At 45.1% G+C, this 23876-nt stretch overlaps 1 protein-coding gene across 30 annotated transcripts in view; it reads left to right on the top strand.

The window, feature by feature from the left end:
• The window catches only part of map2 (microtubule-associated protein 2), a 448598-nt gene that overhangs the window by 371148 nt on the left and 53574 nt on the right, over window positions 1-23876 (top strand). For 19 of the 30 annotated variants that reach the window (XM_072480099.1, XM_072480193.1, XM_072480089.1 and 16 more), the window contains 2 exons: window positions 11394-11468; window positions 22668-22910. In XM_072480099.1, the coding sequence (XP_072336200.1) occupies window positions 11394-11468; window positions 22668-22910 (318 nt within the window). The remainder of the gene's footprint in view (window positions 1-11393; window positions 11469-22667; window positions 22911-23876) is intronic. The other 11 variants (XM_072480212.1, XM_072480257.1, XM_072480266.1 and 8 more) reach the window with 1 other exon arrangement.

Here is a 23876-nt window from a genome sequence, read left to right on the forward strand (position 1 = left end):
GTGGTGATATTTGAAGTTTCAGAGAATCCGGAGCTCATGGAGAGGAGGAAGGCCGATGTCGTGGCCTTCGCCTCTCTGATTGTATGCCGCCAAATTTTGCTGGAGTGGCGGTTGTCATCGCCACCGGGGGTAGCGGCATGGTTGGGTGACCTGTACGACTTCCAGCGGTTGGAGAAGATAATGTATGAGTTAAGGGGCTCAGCAGGGGAGTTTGAGAAAAGGTGGGGGATGTTTGTGACCGTGTTTGAGGAGCTGTTCATCGTGGGGGTGGGGGAAGGGGGGAGGGTGAAAAAGGGAAAAAATCGGTATAGACTGGTTGATTGTTGGGAACTATGTTTCCAGGGGTGTTTATTTGCTGTAACCTACTTTGATATATGTTTGTGTTATGGGCCAGGGTTTAGAGAACCCCAAAGTGTATCATGGAGTTCACCTGACCCACAACTTTTAGTAGATTGTGGTATGAGGAGCACACGGTCTACTCTACAGGTGTGTACAGCAGAAATGGAAAAGTTCTTTTTTAAAGCAAAACAATGTTTATTCTATGAACTCAAGTTAACCTTTTTAAAACAAACCGTGAATATCTTAGCAACCATTAATTCAAAGATAACCCCCAAAGAATACAACACTAAGTAACCCGTATGCTGTCCTTTTACACCCAAAAGACTTAACAAACCTTTAACCAAGAGCACATCAGAGTTTACATTCAATACTGAAAACATTTATAATTCTGAATTCACTAAATGATTAAGAGATAGTCCTTCATGGCAGAGAGAGACCAGCAGTACAGCTGCTTTGGTTGACTTCATCTGCAACACACTGAAAAACGAAAAAGACACAGACACACCCAAGCTTTTCTCAAAGTGAAACTAAAAAGCAGAGCCAGAGCTCAGCTCCACCCATTCTCTCACATCACTGCAGTAACATGAGCAGCCAAACATTTCTTAAAGCAACATTCTCATGACACCTCCCCAAGAAAAAAAAATAAACCATCAACTTCAAGATGGTTTCATTTTTCACCTTTTCACCATTCTTTAAGAAATGCACACAATAAATATACTTTTTCTTTTCAAAAAACAACACACGCAAACAGGTATAATAATATAGTCCATTTCTTGTTTTTTCTTCTTCCTCCAACTGAAATCCTTCTCGATTAACAGTCCCTTTGAACAAGGAGGTCTCTGCACGATCCGTCCATTGCTCTCTACGCCTCGGCATTTCTCTTTAAAGTCAGATACTTTAGTTCAATCTGATCACAGAGTCCCTTGCAATTCTCCAACACAGGAGCATTGGTTATCATAGCTTTCAGGCAGTCAAATGCCTGTTGGCACTCCGCTGTCCACTGGAATTTGTTACGCTTCTTGAGCAAGTCCATCAGTGGAGCAACCACGCTACAAACATTTTTCACCAATGTTCAATCAAAACCACTCATGCCAAGAAATCACATTATTTCCCTTCGTCTTGAGGGTATCTCAAACTCCTCAAGAAAAGTGACTTGGGCTTTTCCAAATTCACTTTTGGCTAGATTTATCACCAAACCCGCCTCCTGAAGTCGATTGAATAACTCCATCAGAGGTTTTAACTGTTTTTTCCATGTCTGACTGAAAATTACCAGATCGTCGATGTAGATCGCACAATTGGGTAATCCTGAAACAATGTTGTTAGTTAACCGTTGCAATGTGGCTGGGGCGTTTTTCATGCCAAATGGTATAACTTTGAATTGGTATATACCATCTGGAGTCACAAAAGCTGAAATCTCCTTCGCCCTTTCGGATAAAGGTACCTACCAGTAACCTTTAAGTAAATCCAATTTGGAAATAAAAGCTGATTGTCCCACTTTCTCAATGCAATCCTCCAAACGTGGGGTAGGATAAGAGTCCGTTCTTGTAACTGCATTAACCTTTCTATACTCCACACACAACATTTGGGTACCGTCTGGTTTAGGTACCATCACTATGGGTGAGCTCCATTGGCTGCAACCCACTTCAATTATGCCATCTTTAAGCATACTCTCAATCTCTTTGTTAACCTGTTCCAATTTTAAAGGGTTAAGTCTGCATGGATGTTGTTTGATTGGAACAGCATTTCCCACATCTACATCATGTACAGCTATTTTAGTACTTCTCCAATTTATCGCCACAAACTTGCCCATGTGACATCAATAACTCCTTCAGGTCAGTTCCCTTTTCCTCTGGAAGGTAACTCAACAATTTATCCCAATTTTTAAGAATATCCTCATTTTCCAATTTAATTTGAGATATGTCAAATTCATAGTCATCTGGATTTGGTTCATCACTTTGAGTTAGAATCATTAAAACCTCTTCCCTTTTCTCTCCTTCCCTTTCAAAGTACCTTTTAAGCATATTCACATGACACACTCGGTGAGTCTTCCTTCTATCTGGTGTTTTTACCACATAATTCACCTCACTTAATTTCATTTCAATCTGATAAGGTCCACAAAACCTAGCTTTTAAAGGTTCACCTACCACTGGTAACAAAACTGAAACGTTATCTCCACTGGCAAAACTACGAACTTTGGATTTCTTGTCCGCGACCCGTTTCCTCACATTTTGTGCAACTTTCAAATGTTGTCTAGCCAATTCACTTGCTCTATTTAATCATTCACTAAAATTTGACACGTAATCCAATAATGTAATTTCCGATTTCTCACCCACCAATTTTTCCTTGATCAATTTAAGTGGTCCTCTTACCTCATGACCAAAAATTATTTCAAAAGGACTACATTTGGTTGACCCATTAGGTGCATCCCTAATTGCAAACAGTACGAATGGAATTCCTTTATCCCAATCCTCTGGATAATCTTGACAATAAGCCCTCAACATTGTCTTTAATGTCTGATGCCACCTTTCTAACGCTCCCTGCGATTCTGGATGGTAAGCAGTTGATTTAAATTGTTTTATTCGTAAGCTATCCATAACCTCTTTGAATAACTTTGAGGTAAAATTTGATCCTTGATCCGATTGTATTTCTGTGGGTAGTCCATATCTCGTAAAGAATTTAAGTAATTCCTCCACAATCTTTTTAGCTGTAATATTACGTACTGGAATGGCCTCTGGAAACCTAGGAGACACATCCATTATAGTCAAAAGATATTGATTCCCACTTTTCGCTTTAGGAAGCGGTCCTACGCAATCAGTTAGGACCCTTGTAAAAGGTTCCTCAAATGCTGGAATGGGTATTAAGGGGGCACTGGTTTTATCACCGTTTAAGGTTTCCCTATCACTTGACATGTGTGACATGATTGACAAAATTTAACTACATCTTTATGTAATCCAGGCTAATAAAAATGTTTCTGGATTTTCACTTGCGTTTTCATTATTCCCAAATGACCTCCCACGGGTACCTCGTTTGCAACTCGCAACACCTCCTTTATATACCCTGCCGGCAATACTGCTTGATGAAATTCAGCCCACTTTTCATCCGCCTGCATATGTGAAGGTCTCCATTTTCTCATCAAGACACCACTTTTACTGTAATAGCATTCTGGTATATTCTTCTTCCGTATATGCTTTCTGATACATCCGTTTTATTTTTATATCTTTCTGTTGTAACTCCACCAATTTTCCTGAACTCAAAATATCCGCCTCATCCTCCACCTGTCCGTGTTCTTTTTCAACCACCTGATCAAAAATCGTTTCTGATAATTGCACTTCGACTTCATCTTCACTCTTCGTTTTCTCCTCTTGTCTTAACCTGTGACTTTGCGACCTTGTTACTACACAATCCGGAAAAATTCCAGTATATTCGTCCTTCAACATTTCAATTGTCTGATTTTCCACTGGCTTACCAACCACAGTAGGCATCACTCCCACTTGCGATCCAGCTATATCATGACCCAAGATTAACTGTATTCATGGACAAGATAGTTTCTCTATTACTGCTACTGCCACTTCACCACTCTTCACTGGGCTTTCCAAACTTATCTTATATAATGGAACGCTACTCCTCTCACCCTGAATTCCACATATTACCACCTTTTCTGACAACCTTCTTCCCAAACTACATAATTCCTCATCTCGTACCATTAAAGATTGACTAGCTCCCGGATCTCTTAAAATTGTGACTTCTTTACCTGCTCCTCCTGATACACATGAGTAAACTTTACCCCCACAAGTATATTCTTTGAAGACATTTGGCACCATCTTATCAATCACCTCTCGATCAGGCTGTACAATCTTTTGCATCTCCTTCGCTTCACTTGGGCTCTCCTTTCCCACTTTAACAAACCCCACTGTCTTATCCTGTTTTACCACATCAGCCTTCCCAGTGCTTTTCTTCAACCACCAACACTGTGACTTTACATGACCTAGTTTATTACAGTGAAAACATTTGAAACTTTTCATTTCCTTTCCACCCTCCTGGATTTCTTTCTTAGTCTGAGATGCACTCTCCTTATTATCTTCCATCAGATCACCTTTACCTCTCCCACTTGAATATTTCTGAAAGCGACATTCTCATGACATTTGTAATAAAATACATTTTTTTTTAAAAGAGAATACAAATGGAACAATATATCAGGTTAGAGACTCCTCGCAGAAGAAATGGCTCCAAATTTACCGGACATTATGACCAGTTCTGAACAAACAGAAATCTGTAGTAAATGAATGGTCACAATAGAACTGAGTTAGGACCAATATCCTGGCAAGCAGGTTAATTTGTGCTGAGTCTGGCAGTGTAACGGGGGGGAAAACAGAAACCTCTAGGCCAGCTAGCTTAACATGTGTCATGGGGAAAATGTGAGAGGGTATTATTAAATATGTTATCAGGGCACTTAGAAAAATTCACGGCAATCGGACAAAGTCAACATGGTTTAAAGAAAGGGAAATCGTGTTTAACCAATTTTTTGAAATTCTTTGAAGAATCCAATCAAGAGGAACTGGTGGATGTACTGTAGTTAGATTTCCAAAAGGCATTTGATAAGGTGTCACATCAAAAGTTATTGTGGAAAATAAAAGTTCATGGTGCAGGGGTAAGATGGATTGAAGATTGACTGGCGAACAAGAAACGTAAGTTAGCCATAAATGAGCCTTTTTCTGGTTGGCAGGATGTAACGAGTGGTGTGCCACAGGGATCGGTGCTGGGGCCTCAACCTTTTACAATTTATATAAATTATTTGGATTAAGGGACTGAAAGTATGATTGTCAAATTTGCTGATGACACAAAGATAGGTAGGAAAGTAAGTTGTGAAGGTGATGCAAAGAGGCTACAAAGGGACATAGTTAGGTTAAGTGAGTGGGCGAAAATCTGGGAATTTAGCATTATGTGGAATTTTGGCAGAAAGAATACTTATTATCTAAGTGGTGAGATATTGCAGAGCTCAGAGATTCAAAAGGATCTGGTGTTCTAGTGGATGAATATGGTATGCAGAAACAGCAAGTAATTAAGAAAGCTAATAGAACTGGAACGGTGCAGACTGCACTGTGGGGATTCTGATTCGAATATTATTGTTTATTATGAGGAGAATTGATCACAAATGTAGAGAAGTTTTGCTTCAGTTATACAGAGCAATGGTGATACCACAACTGGAATACTGTTGACAGTATTCTCCTTTTTTAAAGAAATAAGTAAATGTGCTGGAAGCAGTTCAGAGAAGGTTTATTAAACTAATACCAGGAATGACCGGTATTATTGTGAGGAATGGTTGGACAGGCTCGGCCTATATCCACTGGAGTTTAGAAGAGGAAGAGGTGACTCGATAGAATTAATGTGGAGAGGATATTTCCTTTTATGGGAGAACTGGGGTCATTGTTTGAAAATAAGAGGCCGTTCACTTAAGACCGAGATGAAAATAATTTTTTCTGAGGGTCATGAATCTTTGGAACTCTTTTCCTCAAAAGTCAGTGGAAGCAATGCCGGTGCATGTTTTTAAGGCAGAGCTAGATGTTTGCATTTTCCAACATTGACATATTTTCCTCCATCAAACTGCTACCCTTACTCCTTTTGTTTCATTCCCTATCTTTCCCCCGCATCCTCCTCATATGATGGTCACATATCAGCTGCACGTTCATTGAGTGGAACCCCTTTCAGTTTGTGCAGAGTGGCATGTCATCTGCAGGTGCTTGTAGGGGGGACATGCAGCATGTCGATTATCCCCTTGACCCGGGGCATGTCATCGATGGTGGCAAACTCCACCGCCCGGGTAGCCTGGTGGGCTCAGTCCACATTGAAGTGGATGTATTGAGCCGCCTGGGCATATAGGGCCTCTGTGATGGCGCAGATGCACCTGTGCACTGAAGTCTGAGATCCCAGACAACTCCCTACTCGGCGCCTGGAAGGACTCCGTCGTGTAAACGTTCAGTGAAAACCGCACATTGATGGCCACGGGAGCAGGTGACTCCCCAATACCCCCACGGTGCCAGGTGTGCCATCATCTGGCAAATATATCGCACTGTCTCTCTACTCAGCCGGTGTCCCCGATGGTATGTCCAGTCCACCAGGTCCTCGAATGACAGGCAGTGCCGGTACACATGAGGCCTCATGTTGTGGTTCCTTGGCACCTCCTCCTCCTCGACCTGTTGGGTGACTCGCTTTCCATCCTGGGCAGCTGCCTCCTGTTCCTCTACAGCACGCTCCGCTGCTGCACGCTCCTCTGATGCACTTTCTGCCCTGCCACCCCAGTCAGCCCGGCCAGTATCCAGCCCGGCAGCCCACAGTGGTGCCTCTATGTGTCCTACCTCTCTCTCCCCCTCTCTCTCATCAGCACAACACTGGTTTCACGATTTTCAAAAACACAAGTGAACTCGGGAACTCGGCCCATCAGAGGCAGCGAATCATGGAGACCACAGAGAATACTGCGTCGGGCCCGCTAATTAAATGCAAGCGGTGTTTACTGTGCGTGTGTTCTGGTACGCATTGACACTGCTGTCGAGGTGATGAAGAATTGCGATTTAGCGCCAAATCGATGCCTGCCAAGATTTCGGCATCGGAACCGATTCTCCACCAATTGAGTTTTGCTATTTCGGCGTCGGCCAACGGAGAATTCCGACCCTGATGTTCCTGCAAACCTATAGAAGTGTTAATCAAACAGTCAATTAAAGTTTCAATAAAAGAAGCTGTGAGCAGCTGATGAGCAGAACAACAAAGTTTACCAATTTTATTCCCATCCCCGCCTGCAAATATACCAGCCTTGAGTAATTCCATAGTAATCATCACTTGCAGAACATGAGTACTGCTGGAAAAGGAGACATGCTGTTGAAGCTTTTCATCTTGCACTCATCAGAGCAAAAACAAGAATACCAAATCTCAAAGGGAACACCAATTTATGCTGCATGCAAAGAGGATGCTGATGTCTTGGAAATTATCCTTGATTGGTCGAGGTATTACCGTGCAAAATGCACCAGAGAATATCTAAACCTGGGAGCAAGATTAGGCCATTCGGCCCCTCAAGCTGATCTTGTTCCTCAACGCCATCTTGCTGCACTATTCTGGAATCCCATGATGATTTAGCACAGGGCTAAATCGCTGGCTTTGAAAGCAGGCCAAGGCAGGCCAGCAGCACGGTTCAATTCCCATACCAGCCTCCCCGAACAGGCACCGGAATGTGGCGACTAGGGGCTTTTCACAGTAACTTCATTTGAAGCCTACTTGTGACAATAAGCGATTTTCATTTCATTTCATTTCATTTAGAAATCCATTGACCTCTGCTTTGAACATAGTCCATGAATCCTCAATCCATGCAGTATATTTCCCCCAATTCCAAAAGGTCTAATCTTGTTAACGGCCCATGTGGGACCTTATCTGATAATCCGAATTGACCACATTCACTCGTTCTCCCTTATCTATTCTGCTAGAAGGGCGGCATGTGGCACAGTGGTTAGCACTGGGACTGCAGCGGTAAGGACCCGGGTTCGAATCCTGGCCCTGGGTCACTGTCCGTGTGGAGTTTGCACATTCTCCCCATGTCTGTGTGGGTTTCACCGCCACAACCCAAAGATGTGCTGGTTAGGTGAATTGGCCATGCTAAATTGCCCCTTAATTGGAAAAAGAACAAAAATAATTGGCTACTCTATAAATTTTTTAAAAATCTATTCTGCGAGTAACATCCTTCTCAAACTCCAATTCTAATTTCCTTTTCATAAATCCACTTTGACACTGCCCAATCTCACTATTATTTTCTAGGTGCCCAGTTATCACAGAATAGATTCTAGCATTTTCTACTGATGTCAGGCTAACAAGTACCTTAAATAGTGTTGCCTTCCAATCTGCAGGCATCATTCCAAAATCCAGAATTTTGAAACAGAATTACCAGTGCATCCTCTATCTCTAAAGCGACCTCATTCAACACTCTGGGATGTAGATAATCAGGCCCAAGTGACTTATCAACTTTCAGTCCCATTAATTTATCCAGTAATACTTTTTTATTTCAAGTTCTCAATCTCATTAGCCCCTTGGTTCCCCAATATTTCAGGGAGCTGTTTTGTATATTCCTCCTTGAAGATAGACAAAGTATTCATTTAATTTCTCTGCCAATTCCTATTACCCATTATGAATTCTCCATTCTCTGTCTTTACAAACATTTTCCTTTTTACACACCTGTAGGAGCCTTCACGGTCTATTTTTATGTTCCTCACTAGTTTTATTTCATCTTCTATTTTATCTTCATCGACTTCTTGGTTCACCTTTGCTGCCCTGTGTGTAGATTGAAGTCTCCCATAATTATTGTATTATTCATGTTACATGCACCTCTGATTTCCTGATTTATACCGTGCCATACATTGCCATCACTATTTGGTGATCCATAAACAACTCCTACCAAAGTTTGCTGCCCCTTGCTATTTCTTGGCTACCCACACTGATTCTAGATCTTGATCTTCCAAACTAAGGGAACAATTAACTGCCAAGCTGTTGTTTCAATTCAAACCGGGCAAGTCAAATTCTGATTGGTCAAGGCATTGCCATGGGAAATGAACCAGGGAATGGCTATTTCCCCCAAGGATTTTTTTAGTTGAATAATATATGGACATTATTATTTTCTTTTTCTCAGTGATTTCATAGTACCTCGCGTCATAAAATAAAACTAGAAAAATCTCTGGCAGCATCTGTGACGAGAGAAACAAGTAGCATTTCAGGTTCAGTAGAACATCTGGGCTGAATTTTCCCAGTCCATTGACGGCAAGCTGGCAGATGGGAGGGCTGGTAAAATGGCAGAGGGAAACAATCTCAACGCTTTCCCACTGCCATGACATATTGCCAGTGGCAGGAGGCTTGGCGACTCAGGTGGTCGGTTGAGCCACTTAATTGGTGAATTGAGGACTATTTTCCCCCTCCAAATGAGAATATCCCAAGTGAACCCTGGTGGCTTATTAGTGGGCTGGGCACCCCGTGCCTTGCCAGTGCTCCGTGAACCTCGAACAGCCACTGGGACCTTGCTTCCCCCAACTGAATTGACTTGCCATTGAGGTTGTCATGCTGTTGACGCTGGGCAGAATGGTAGCATAGTGGTTAGCACAGTTGCTTCACAACTCCAGGGTCCCAGGTTCGATTCCCGGCTGGGTCACTGTCTGTGCGGAGTCTGCAGATCTCCCCGTGCCTGCGTGGGTTTCCTTCGGTTGCTCCGGTTTCCTCCCACAGTCCAAAGGAGTGCGGGTTAGGTGGATTTGAGAAGGTGACTGAACAGGTAGACGAGGGTAGAGCAGTTGATGTGGTGTATATGGATTTCAGTAAAGCGTTTGATAAGGTTCCCCACGGTAGGCTATTGCAGAAAATACGGAGGCTGGGGATTGAGGGTGATTTAGAGATGTGGATCAGAAATTGGCTAGCTGAAAGAAGACAAAGGGTGGTGGTTGATGGGAAATGTTCAGAATGGAGTTCAGTTACAAGTGGCGTACCACAAGGATCTGTTCTGGGGCCGTTGCTGTTTGTCATTTTTATCAACGACCTAGAGGAGGGCGCAGAAGGGTGGGTGAGTAAATTTGCAGACGACACTAAAGTCGGTGGTGTTGTCGACAGTGCGGAAGGATGTAGACGGTTACAGAGGGACATAGATAAGCTGCAGAGCTGGGCTGAGAGGTGGCAAATGGAGTTTAATGTAGAGAAGTGTGAGGTGATTCACTTTGGAAGAAATAACAGGAATGCGGAATATTTGGCTAATGGTAAAGTTCTTGGAAGTGTGGATGAGCAGCAGAGGGATCTCGGTGTCCATGTACATAGATCCCTGAAAGTTGCCACCCAGGTTGATAGGGTTGTGAAGAAGGCCGATGGAGTGTTGGCCTTTATTGGTAGAGGGATTGAGTTCCGGAGTCATGAGGTCATGTTGCAGCTGTACAAAACTCTGGTAAGGCCGCATTTGGAGTATTGCATACAGTTCTGGTCACCGCATTATAGGAAGGACGTGGATGCTTTGGAGCGGGTGCAGAGGAGATTTACCAGGATGTTGCCTGGTATGGAAGGAAAATCTTATGAGGAAAGGCTGATGGACTTGAGGTTGTTTTCGTTAGAGAGAAGAAGGTTAAGAGGAGACTTAATAGAGGCATACAAAATGATCAGGGGGTTAGATAGGGTGGACAGTGAGAGCCTTCTCCCGCGGATGGAAATGGCTAGCACGAGGGGACATAGCTTTAAACTGAGGGGTAATAGATATAGGACAGAGGTCAGAGGTAGGTTCTTTATGCAAAGAGTGGTGAGGCCGTGGAATGCCCTACCTGCAACAGTAGTGAACTCGCCAACATTGAGGGCATTTAAAAGTTTATTGGATAAGCATATGGATGATAATGGCATAGTGTAGGTTAGATGACTTCCGTTTCGGTGCAACATCGTGGGCCGGAGAGCCTGTACTGCGCTGTATTGTTCTATGTTCTATGATTGGCCATGCTAAATTGCCCTTAGTGTCCAAAATATGTTCAGTGGGGGTTACTGGATTATGGGGATAGGGGAGATAAGTGGGCTTCAGTAGGGTGCTCTTTGTAAGGGCCGGTGCAGCCTCGATGGGCCAAATGGCCTCCTTCTGCACTGTAAATTCTATGATTCTATGACACTAGTACACCAACCTCAGCAATTGCCTCCACCAGCAATGGCTCTGCTGAACTGGTGACCCTCTGATTGGGGTGACAGGAAGCCTTAATCGGAGGGTGTCCCAGGCTGCAGCGTCTTAATTAGCTGGCAGGGAGTAAATGCCACTTCAGTGTCTAGCTAATAGCTGAAGTAAAGTTGGCTCCTGCTTTCTGTCCCAGTGGTGAGTCTTCATCGTCACTAACAATGTTTAGCCCTGTAGCACACCTTTCCAACATCTGGGGTACTGTGATTTTCTACCTCACTTCATGGTGGTTCTGACAAAGCCTACTACTGAAGCGTTTTGGCACGTGGTTCGAAGAATCAGTAGTATTCAAATTATTGCTGGGCTCCCATTAAACTGCTGTACTTCATTTTTTTCAATGCAGTGGAGGACTCAGCCAACCTACCACCCTCTCCGCCTCCATCTCCTGCATCAGATCACTTTGGCCCAACACAGAAAGGTAAGGAAAATAAGATGGTTCTACCTTTGGACTCTGAAATTAATAATTATGCTTGACTATATGTAAATGTAGCTGGATTTAGGCATGAATGTATATAAATTGTTGATTAGAAGAAATTCTAATCCAATTTTAAAATAAATTGTGTGTGCTTGTTTAATTGTACTGAATTGTTCAATGCTTCCATGTTTGCTTTGAAGCATTTGAATGATTTGTGAGAATTGAACATATTGGTGGTGTTTAAACTACCTGGGTGGATGAAACTGGCCATGCAATCATTATATAACAACAGTGCCTGGGGAGTGGAAAGACTATTCAAGCTATTTTGAGAGTGGCTATTTCTTTTATTTTCTTTATGTTTGAAGCAGTCAACTTTCTTAAATTTCTTCCCTGGTCGAAAAAGTCAATTCCATTCAATGGGTTTTGATTTGATTTTAAAAGTACAAGGATGGGGCAGTGTCTTGGACCCCCTGCTTCTAGACTTGTTGACATTAAATGTGTCCACTGCTCAAAATGGAAAGGCAACAACTTGTACTTCAGATATGCAATTTAATAAATATTTTTATTAAACACATTTTGTTAAGTGAAAAACAAACCCAAATAACAACACCCTCACCACCCCCAGACCTCTTTCCCCCCACTGCCATCTTTTGTAGAACCCTTCAATTGCTCCCCTTACGGTGTACTTAATTTTCTCAAGGTGCAGAAACTCCATAAGATCCCCCAGCCATACTGAGACATTGGGTGGAGAAGCTGACCTCTACTCCAACAGAATGCGCCTGCGAGCGACCAGCGAGGCGAAGGCTAAGATATCCGCCCCCATATTCGCCTACAACTTTGGCCGGCCCAACACCCCAAATATGGCCGCGAGGGGACTAGACTCCAATTCCATTTGTAGAGTTGCCGACATGGTGCTGAAGAAGGAGATCCAGAATCTCACCAGCTCAGGACACACACACAATATCTGCACATGGTTTACAAGGCCCCTCCCACTGCTTTCACACTTATTCGCCACCCCCTCAAACAAATGACTCATTTAGACCTTGTTAAATGCGCCCAGTGGGCAACCTTTAGCGTATAAGCCCAGGTCTCTCGCTCAACAAAGTGGCGTTTACCCTTCGCAGGGATTCACCCCACACCCCCTTCTCCAATTCCGCCCCCAACTCCTCTTCCCACTTGGCTTTAATCCCCTCCAGGGATGCAGTATCCTCTACCAAGATCTTCCATAAATTGCAGAAGTATCCCCTCCTCCATCCCCGCAAGCATCAAAACTCTTTCCAACAGCGACAATGGCGGCGCTACCGGAAAAGATGACAAGACCTTCCTCGCAAAATCACGGACCTGCAGATACCTAAGTTTTCTGACTGCAAAAGCCCAAGCTTCTCTGACAGCTCCTCCAAACTTGTGAACCTCCTCCCCAGAAACAAATCCCTCATTCTTTCCACCCCCTGGTCCTCCCAGCCTCTAAACCTGGCATCCAATCTTGCCAGTTCGAATATGTAGTTAGCACAAATTGGCACCATCTTCGACACCGTTCCCAAATTAAAGTGCTGCCGAAATTGTCTCCATATTTTCAATGTAGCGGCCACCACTGGGTTACCTAAGCATTTCCCTGGAGAGAATAGAAGTGAGGCCATCGCCAATGCCCGCAGCCCTGACCCCCTACATGAACCTGACCCCGCCTTTGCCCAAACTGCCTCCTGGTCCCCGCACCAGCCCAACACCGACTCCGCATTTGCAGCCCAATAGTAATATATCAGGTTCGGAAATACCAAACCCCTAACTGCTGGTCCCTCTGCAGGACTGTTTTCCGAATCCTGGCTATCTTGCCCGCCAAAATGATGGACGAGATCAATCCCTCCATCCCCATAAAAAACGTTTCTGGTAAAAAAGACCGGTAGATATTGGAATAAAAACAAAAACTGGTAGAATGTTCATCTTCATAGATTGAACTCGGCCTGCTAAAGATAAAAGAAGGCTATCCCATCCCTATAGATTGTCCTTAATCCTACTCACCAGGCTCGTAAAATTTAATTTATGAAGCCAGGCCCAATCTCGAGCTTGCACCCTTAAGTACCTAAAGTGGGCGCCCGTCAAATGGAATAGCAACACCCCAGATTAGCTCCCTTCCCCGGTGCGGTAACCGAAAACACTCTCTTTTCTCCAAATTTAGCTTATCCCCAGAGAGAGACCCAAATCGTTGCAACATCTCCCTATTGTCTTCTGAATTTCCTCCAGTAGCTGATCCTCTAACCATTCCCGATCATCCTCCTCCAATATGGGACACTCCAACCCCCCCAGAAACTCCCCTATGTCTGACTCATACTCTGGTGGCTCAGACCTAAACAACCTTTCATAAAATGCCCCATTCACCTTGTCCAGTGCAGCCACCAGTCCATCTCCCATATCCCACAGCTGAATGATCGCTTGGCAGACTGTCTGCCGCCTCAGCTGGCCAGCCAACAAGTGACTGACGTTCTCCCCATATTCATACACCGACCCCTTTGCTGCCCACAGCTGACGTACTCACTTATCTGTGGACAGCAGATTCAACTGCGTCTGCAGTTTCTTCCTGGTGGCCAGGGGCTCTGGAGTGGGGTCCTACCATCCAACTCCAAAATTTCATCCATCAATCGCTGGCGTTCCTCCCTAGCCGCCCTAATGAACTGTGCCTTATGTGAAATTATCCCACCTCTCACCATCGCCTTCAAGACTCCCCACAGCACCGAAGGCGAGATCTCCACATTATTAAACCCTACATATTCATCAATCGCTCTTGCCACCATCATGCAAAACCCCAAATTTGCTAACAGCCCCACATCTAAACTGCCTCGGTCCCCTCTCCAACACCGCATCCACCAAGTGCGGGGTGTGATCCGAGATAACAATCGCCGAATATTCCACTTCCTACACCCTGGCAACAGAGACCTCCCAGTAATAAATAAATGGGTACGCAAGTAGGCCTTATGCACTCCTGAAAGAAGGAGAATTCCCTGCCCCCCCCCCGGGTGCAGAAACTGCCACGGATCTGCTCCCCCCACCCCCATCTCTCTCATAACCGCCACCAGCACATTTGCATCCCCCCCCCGAAAGGGACAACGACTTCTGCTTGGAACAGTCCACCTTCGGATCCAAGACTATGTTCCAGTCTCTCCACAAATTCAACTGGTGCGTATCCAACCTCTTCATTATTGACATCATCCCAATTTGGAGAGTATATAATAATAATCTTTATTGTCACAAATAGGCTTACTGCAATGAAGTTACTGTGAAAAGCCCCTAGTCGTCTGTTTGGGTACACAGAGGGAGAATTCAGAGTGTCCAAATTACCTAACAGCGTATCTTTCGGGATTTGTGGGAGGAAACTGGAGCACCCGGAGGAAACCCCTGCAGACACGGGGAGAACGTGCAGACTCCGCACACAGTGACCAAGCCAGGAATCGAACCTTGGACCCTGGTGCTGTGAAGCAACAGTGCTAACCACTGTGCTACCGTGCCGCCCATATATTTGCCAAAATCAACATCTTGCCCTTCAACACCCTTGATCTGCCACCACTTTCTGCATCTAAAATCGGACTCTTTTATTGATCAGGATTGCTACCCCAGCCCTACTATCAAAGCTTGAGTGAAATATCTGGCTTCTCCAACCCTTATGGAACCTTACCCGATCCTTCACCTGCAAGTGAGTCACTAGCAACAGCACCACATCGGTCCTCAGCCTCTCCAAGTGAGCAGAAACTCTCACCCGTTTTACCAGGCTCCCAAGCTTCCGCACATTCCATGTCACTAAACAGATCGGGGTGATTCACCCCACCCTCTCGACTCAGCCATCACCCCCATGGGGGATGCTCCCATCCCCACAACATTTTCCAAAATCCAGCGCCCGCCCAAGCTGGCAGCAAGCCCCACCCATCGGATGGGACAAAAAACAACGCTTCGTCACCGTCAGCAAGCTACCCCAGCCCCCTCTCCTTTCCCTGAAAAGCCCCAGCCACTTCCTCTTGAACCAACACTTTTCTCCACTATCCCCATCCCCACACCATTCGCACCTCCTACGCACGATCCTATTCATGAGCAAACTTAAGTTTACTAGCAGGCTGCCAGAGTCCCCAAGTCGACCACTCCAAAATGCACTCCGCTCTTGCAAGGTGCTGCCTACGCCCTGTTGAAGGCCACCCACCTTCTTAACAGCTCCCCCGTGACATCCTGGTATGTCGAATACCCCTACCTTCCCACCTTGCGTCACGGTTTTGCTTTCCCATCGCATCACCTTCTCCGTCATTTGGTAGCTGTGAAAGCAGACTATCACAGCTCTTGGTGGCTCGTTCACCCATGGCATCGGCTGGAGTGACCAATGGGCCCTATTTAGCTCGAAAGGGGAGGGGATGTCGCCTCCCTCCCCCAACAGCTTCGTAAACATAGTTGAAAAGCATTCCGCAGCCTCGGGGCCCACCACTCCCTCAGGTACCCCACGTTCCTTACATTCTGCCGCCGTAACCTGTTTTTCAGGTCCTTGACCTTCACTCTCAGGCCCATGTTTCTGTCCTCCACCTTCAGCAGCTCAACTTCCAGCAAAGCAAGCTGATCACTATGCCGCAACAGTGTTTCCTGCACCCCCTTCAACACCTCACCATGCTCCCACATCGTCTCCAACGACCTTCCAAATGCCTCCTTTATCGGGGCCAATGAGCCTTCCACCGACTGCTTGAGACTATCAAAGATCTCCCTCCCATGCCATTCAAAATGTTTGCTGAACTGCCGCTCAAGTTCACCCGGCATCACCTCCACCAACGTATCCACCGTAATAGGAGCGGCCCCACCCGGAGAGTTTGCCTCCACCATCTTCCCTCCAATGCACTCCGTACTCTGTCGGCGGACTAGCGTTCGCACCTTCATTCCCAATATTCTTTCTTTAGTTCTTAGATATCCTTTAAGAATCAACTCCTTTAAGAATCAATTCTCAATTGGGACGAGTTTCCATACAAACTCTCCCCAAAGATCGGGCGAAAAAGACCAAAAACAGCAGACTCCAGAGGGTGCTAGCCAACGTGTGACCTCTTCCTATATATCGCCACTGGAAGTCCCTTCAGATATGCAATTAAACATGGGTTTTAATTCTGTTGTAAAAATTAAACAGGAAACAGCATTTATGGAGAGAATTAATGTTTCACATGTAGTAGGAATATAACTTATGCGAAAAAATAAGCAGTTTAGTGCTGGATTTCATGCCAGGCATGTTTTTAGTGGTGGGGGTGGAGGGAAATTGCACATCAAATATGGTGGGTGGGTAGCCTTCCCGCCAACCCCTGACCTTGTCCACGTAGTACAGGGATGGGTAAGGCTCTTGGCCGATTGAGGTCCTTAAGAGGCCAGTTAATGGGAAAGGTGAGGGCATGTCTTTTGGAGGGGTGCCCTTTGTGAATCAGAGCAGTCCCCCTGAAATTATACCCCTCAGCTTTGTATCCCCCCCAGCTTTGTATCCCCCCCATGTCTCCAAACTCACACCTCTCCCCCTCCTCCTCAATCCCTCCCCATCAAAACGCCAGGTCCAGGCGCCATCGAGCTTCCTCATGAGACAGCTTGCATTCCTAGCAGTGCCCATTACGGAGTTCTATGACCTCTTATAATATTTAGCCTTTAGAATTGTTGAAGCATAGAATGGCTGCAGCACATTTGACACTTTGATTCTTTGTCGGCTCTCTGCTGGCCCCACTTCCCTGTATCCCAACTTGTTTTTCTCTTCATAAAATTATTCAATTCCCTTATCAAAGCTATGATTGTATCTGCCTCCACCACATTTCTCAGGCAATACATTCCAGATCATGAGCACTAACTGTGTAAATAGATTTTTACTCATGTCACTGCTTTTCTTTTTGCCAAACACCTTGGGCAAAATTCTCCTAAGCCCCCGCCAGTAGGATCAATGGGGTGGGGGGGCAGCAGCAGAAAACACAACAATCCGGAATAGGTCTGGACCAGTGTTCTTCAAACTTTTTTCCGGAGACCCATTTTTACCAACCAGCCACCCTTCGGGACCCAACTCGGCCGACCTGCGCGACCCACCATTTTCTTTTACCTTGTTTGCTGCTGACAAAAATGGAGGAAATGGTTTTGGGTCCCTTTGACCCTCGTACACGCTCATCCAATGGAACCTGTTGGATGAAGGTGAAGCCTTCTGGTGTCGGAAAGTATGGAGTCTCCATCCGTCCAAAGTTCTGCATTTTTCTCCTGTAAAATTTTATCAAAAAGAACTCCCCCGAACTTGTAAAAAAAAATAAAAGTAAAATAAATGAAAGAAATAAAAATGAAATGAATAAAATAAATGAATAAAACCCCCCCGAACTTGTAAAACAAAAAGCTGCGACCATTTAAAAACAAAAGCAACTGCGCTGCGCATGCATGCCCGATCATTGGCGCACATGTGCATAGTTTTGCGCATGCACGTCGATGATCTGGCACGCATGCGCAGTGCGGTCGCATTTTTTTTACACGTTCGTGGCCATTTTGAAGGCCGCTTGTAGCCGGCATTATTAACAGCCGGCTGCTGCAGCTGTTGCGCGCAGATCTTCGATCGGGAGCGCCGCGATGGACAGCTCTGCAACCCTCACGACACCCGCCCGCGACCCACCCGCTGGTCGCGTCCCCGAGTTTGACAATGCCTGGTCTGGACCAACGTGGCATGTAAAAGTCGGGACTTAGGAGACTTGAGACTTGCTCCAGTGTTTGGGATGGAGGCTGCCAGCAGTCTTGGAACACCACAGCAGTGAGTGGGGTGAACATTATCAGATGGATCTTCCAGCTTCATTGCATTCTAGGAGGTCCATCTTCTTTCTTCAGGAGGTCTATTGTCTTTCTTCAACGGTGGGTTCATGATGTTGGGCGCCTTTTAAGTATGGTACGGGGATATAACGTTGTTCCACCTGCCATCAAGCCCGTCCCGCCACAAAGTCAGCGCAAAACCTTTGGATGCATGATCAATTATGTCAGGGATGGAAGATAGGATGTGGTTTCCCATCTGTCCCCACAACAGGAAACACTCCCCGTCCCTTATGGGTCTTCGACCCAGATATGAAGATTCCGTCCCTTAAATCAGTGTTCTCTGGATCTTGACCCATCTGCCAATGGGAACAGTTTCTCTTTATCAACAGTGTCTAGACCCCTCATGCTTTTGAAAATCATTGTCAAATCTTTTCTCAACCTTTCTAATTGAGGCTGAGCCAGTGCACAGCTATCACCATGGGGACGTGTCTTAAAATTGGGAGAGCTGTCTCGCAGACTAGTCAAGCAACAGCCTGACATTGTCCCACTCATGGAATTATACCTTACAGATAACACTATCAGCATCCCTGGGGATGTCCTGTCCCATAGGACAGATTCAGCAGAGGTGGCAGCGGCACAGTGGTATACAGTCAGAAGGGAGTTGCCCTGGGAGTCCTCAACTTCGACTCCGGACCCCATGAGGTTCATGGCTTCAAGCCCAAAGACAAGAAAACCTGCGGATTACCACATTCCGTCCATCGTCAGCTGATGAATCAGTAGTGGTCCATGTGAACACCACTTGGAGAAAGCACTAAGGGTGGCAGGGCACAAAATGTATTCTGGGTAGGGGACATCAATGTCCATCACCAAGAGTTACTCGGTAACATCACTACTAGCTGGCCGAGTACTAAGGGACATGACTGCTAGACTGGATCTGCAACAGTTAGTGAGGGAACTAACAAAGAGGGAAAAACATACTAGACCTTAGCCTCACCAACCTGGCCCAGCATATTCCCCACTCTACCATTACCACCAAGCCAGGTGATCAACCCTGGTTCAGTGAAGGGTGCAGGAGGTCATGCTAGGAGCATCACCAATCGTACCGAAAAATGAGGTGTCACCCTGATGACGCTACAAAATAGGACTACATGCATATCAAACAACATAAGCAGCAAGTGATAGACAGAGCTAAGTGATTCCACAACTAACAGACCTGCAGTCTTGTCACATCCAGTCGTGAATGATGTTGAATAATTAAGCCACTCCCTGGAGGAGGAGCCTCCACAAATATTGCTATCCTCAATGATGGAGGAACCCAGCGCACCTATGCAAAAGACCAGGCTGAGGCATTCACAACAATCTTCAGCCAGAAATGCCAAGTGGATGATCCATCTCGGTCTCCTCTGGAGGTCCCCAGCATCACAGATGTCAGTCTTCAGCCAATATGATTCACTCCATGTGATATCAAGAAACAGCTGAAGACACTGGATACTGCAAATGCTATGGGCCCTGACAATATTCCGGCAATGTACTGAAGACTTGTGCTCCAGAACGGGCCGCACCCCTAGCCAAGCTGTTCCAGTACAGCTACAACACTGGTATCTATTCGGCAATGTGGAAAATTGCCCAGGTGAGTCTTTTACACAAGAAACAGGCAAATACAACCCAGCCAATTACCGCCCCATCAGTCTACTCTCAATCATCAGAAGAGTGATTGAATGGGTCATCAACAGCGCTTTCAAGCAGCATTTACTTAGCAATGACGTGCTTATTGCTCTCAATTTGGGTACTGCCAGAGTCACTCAGCTCCTGACTTCATTACAGCCTTGGTTCAGAAATGGACTAAAGAGCTGAACTCCTGAGGTGCGGTGAGAGTGACTGCCCTTGACTTCAAGGCAACATTTGACCGAGCATGGCATCAAGGAGCCCGAGCAAAACTGGAGTTAATGGCAATCAGGACGAAAACTCTCCAGTGATTGGATTCATATCCAGCACAAAGGAAGATAGTTGTGGTTGTTGGAGGTCAGTCATCTCAGTCCCAGGACATCACTGCAGAGGTTCCTCAGGGTTGTGTTCTAGGCCCAACTATCTTCAGCTGCTTCATTAATGACCTTCCTTCCAACATAAGGTCAGATAGTTGGGGGCTGATCATCAGATTTGCTGATGATTGCACAATGATCAGCACCATGCGTGACTTCTCAGACACTGAAGCAGTCCACGCGCAAATACAACAAGACTTGGACAATATCCAGGCTTGGGTTGACAAGTGGCAAGTTACATTCATGCCACACATAGAACATTATAGAAAAGTGCAAGACAATGGCCAACTCCAATAAGAGAGAATGAAACCATCGCCCCTTGACATTCATCACTGAATTACCATCACTGAATCCCCACTATCAACATCCTGGGGGTTACCATTCACCAGAAATTGAACTGGACTAGCCATATCAATACTGTGGCTACGAGAACTGGTCAGAGGCTAGGAATCCTGTGGCGAGCAATTCACCTCCTGACTCCCCAAAGCCTGTCCACCACCTACAAGGCACAAGTGAGGAGTTCCCCACTTGCCTTGATGAGTGCAGCTCCACAACACTCAAGAAGCTCAACATCATCCAGGACAAAGCAGTCCGTTTGATTGGCACCCCTTCCCCAAATATTCACTCCCTCCACCACCAACGCACCTTTGGAGAGGTAAGTAAAAGATTGTAAACCAGAGGGTGTGTACCGTGTGTCCCACCTACAAGATGCACTGCAGGAACATACCAAGGCTCCTTAGGGCATGAACACTGCCATCTAGAAGGACAAGGGCAGCATACCTGGGAACACCACCACTTGAAAGTTCTCCTCCAAGTCACTCACCAACTGACTTGGAAATATATCACCATTCCTTCACTGTCGCTGGGTCAAAATCCTGGAACTCCCTCCCTTATATCACAGCTTGTGTACCTACACCACATGGACTGCAGCAGTTCAAGAAGACAACTCACCACCACCTTCTCAAGGACAGTTAGGGATGGGCAACAAATGCTGGCCGAGCCAGCAATGCCCACATCCCATAAAAAATGAATTTTATAAAGTGTTTTATAAAGGTGCACCATAACCATCTTGCTTTTGTGCTCTAAGAGCAGTGTTTTCCCTGCCTCTGGGAGACCGTGAGTTGGGAATGGCGGACGCTGGAAAATATTTGGAATCCAGGCTGGGACTGATACCTGATGCAGTCCTGAAACTGGAAAGTTTCTCAGCAGTGGGATTGGATACAGAACAGCTTTCTACGGACAGCACGATGGCACAGTGGTTAGCACTGCAGCCTCACGGCGCCGAGATCCCAGGTTCGATCCCGGCTCTGGTTCACTGTCCATGTGGCGTTTGCACATTGTCCCGGTGTTTGCGTGGGTTTCGCCCCCACAACCCAAAAGAAGTGCAGCGTAGGTGGATTGGTCACGCTAAATTGCCCCTTAATTGGAAAAAATGAATTGGGTACTCTAAATTTTTTTTTTAGAACAGCTTTCTACTGGGCCAACGGATATTCAGGGATGTTCTCCAGCCATGCCAAGCCATTTGAGTTAGAAGCTCCATGCCCCGAGAGTAGGCCACAGGCAAGGAATGCTGCCTATCACAATCAACCTGGAGGGGCCTACATGTTTCACCCCTCTGGTTTATAATCTTTTACTTACTTCTCCAAAGGTGCCTCCGTGTTGAGATACCATCTCAATCTTTGAGCTGTTTTAGCAGGGCTCACCTCTTGGGACTCCGCCTCCTTAACTTGACAGCGATCCCAGGGGATGCTTCTAGTATAATTGCTGAACCAGCCCCACTGTTGACTAGTGTGGAGTCAGGGCCTCCATTTCATCCTGATGTTGGTGACCCTAAGCCCGCATAATCCTGCCCTGTGCCTCAATTTGGTTAAATACTTGCCTTATTAACCATGTTCTGATCCCTGCTGCCTTCAATTATCCATCTGCTCCTTCATCACTTTTAGAATTGTAACCTTTATTTTATATTGCTTCTCCTCATTCTTCCCACCAATGTATCCTTTCACACTTCTTCGCTCTGAATTTCGGCTGCCACATGTCTTCTCATACTACGAGCTTGGTCATGTCTATCCTCCTCACAGTACTTACGAATTGCCTCACAGTACTTCCAAATTTAGCATCAGCAGTTTCCCATTGTTCTTTACATATGGATCGCTTGAGGTTCAGGGGCCCTTAGAAGCCACTCAAGCTTCGTTATTCTGGCCAAAGTTTGTTTAGACTTGCTGAAAGCTTGAATTGTTCAATACAAAATTTGATAGTGTTAACTTTCTAATATGGGCGAGCATTGAGGATATTTTAGGTGGACTTAAATATATGCTTCTTGGCTGGTTTCATCACATTTGAATAGCTTATGTATTTGCTGTGGACCTGTGTCTGTTTGTCGAATTACCCCTGTGTCTATTTGTAGATTTAGGGATTGAGGTTAAGGCAAAACCTCTCCAAAGTTACTCAAGCTATCAGCCTGCCACCACTCAGGAGAAGCGCAAACTCCTAGCCCCCTCCATTTCTGTTTCTGTTCACGACGAAGAACCTTACAATTCTGATGAGGAGTACTATGAGCATCCTTTATTCAGTTCACAATGGACTGCCACTAGTACACTCCCCAGTGCCACAGTTCAACAGGCAGATGAGTTGTGTAGTCAGGACAAAGGTGAACCAAGCATGGTTCCTTTTTTCTTATTCTCCCTCCCTTGGTTTTTGGCTTGCATGCATTCACCAGTCCTATTGTTTTGTTCCACATGGAAGTGAAGTCCCCTGTATACTTATTCAAAATGCATTTCCATTAGGACCAATTTTCAGGCAACATTTGGCAAAGTTCCAAATCACCGCATATGATAATCAGCCATTATATAGATATCCACAGAACTAAATTAAATTTTGATTCACCCTTGGTAACACATATGGAGAATGCCAGTTTAAAAAAAACAAATATAATGTGTAAAATCATTACATAAAATGTATCTAATTATCACAGTGGAACTTAGACCATAAGCATTTTATTAATGTTAAAGGAGTTGGACTTTATGGTCTTCTAATTTTGTGCTCGTCAGCCCATGATTCTCTTCCCCCTTCCATTAATGTTACTGGAAGATCTCAGGATATTAAGTGCAGAGACAAAACCTTAGCCTACATATCAAGGTAAGATAGAAATTGCTTGCTGTTAAAACAGAAAAATAGCATGAACACTTAAAAAAACCCTGCAAATCTCCATTTTATAAACAAAATATTACATTTTACAAAATATCTTATTGGATCTTAATGTTTTTAGACTTACTAGCTATAAATATATAGAACATTTTGATGAGTCTTTTCACATTGTTTAGAAAATATGTTTGTCTTTATAATGGAGCTGTACAGGTTGTCAAAGTCCATATACAAGGATATTATTTTAAGAGGGTTATTTTAAAACAGCTATATCTGAAGGCTTAAGCCAATGATAACATACAGGTAAGGAGTCCCAATAATCTACAGGCAGTATCATAAATAATCCATATAGACTGATCCATATAATTGCTTCTTGGGGTACATTTACTAAAACATCCAATTGAGGAAACTGGAAATTTCTGGGGCGGGACTTTGCGGGAATCGGCGGGGCGGGCAACTCCTGTGCGAAGGA

This window comes from Scyliorhinus torazame, chromosome 2 (assembly GCF_047496885.1).
Source record: "Scyliorhinus torazame isolate Kashiwa2021f chromosome 2, sScyTor2.1, whole genome shotgun sequence".
Taxonomy (NCBI): domain Eukaryota; kingdom Metazoa; phylum Chordata; class Chondrichthyes; order Carcharhiniformes; family Scyliorhinidae; genus Scyliorhinus; species Scyliorhinus torazame.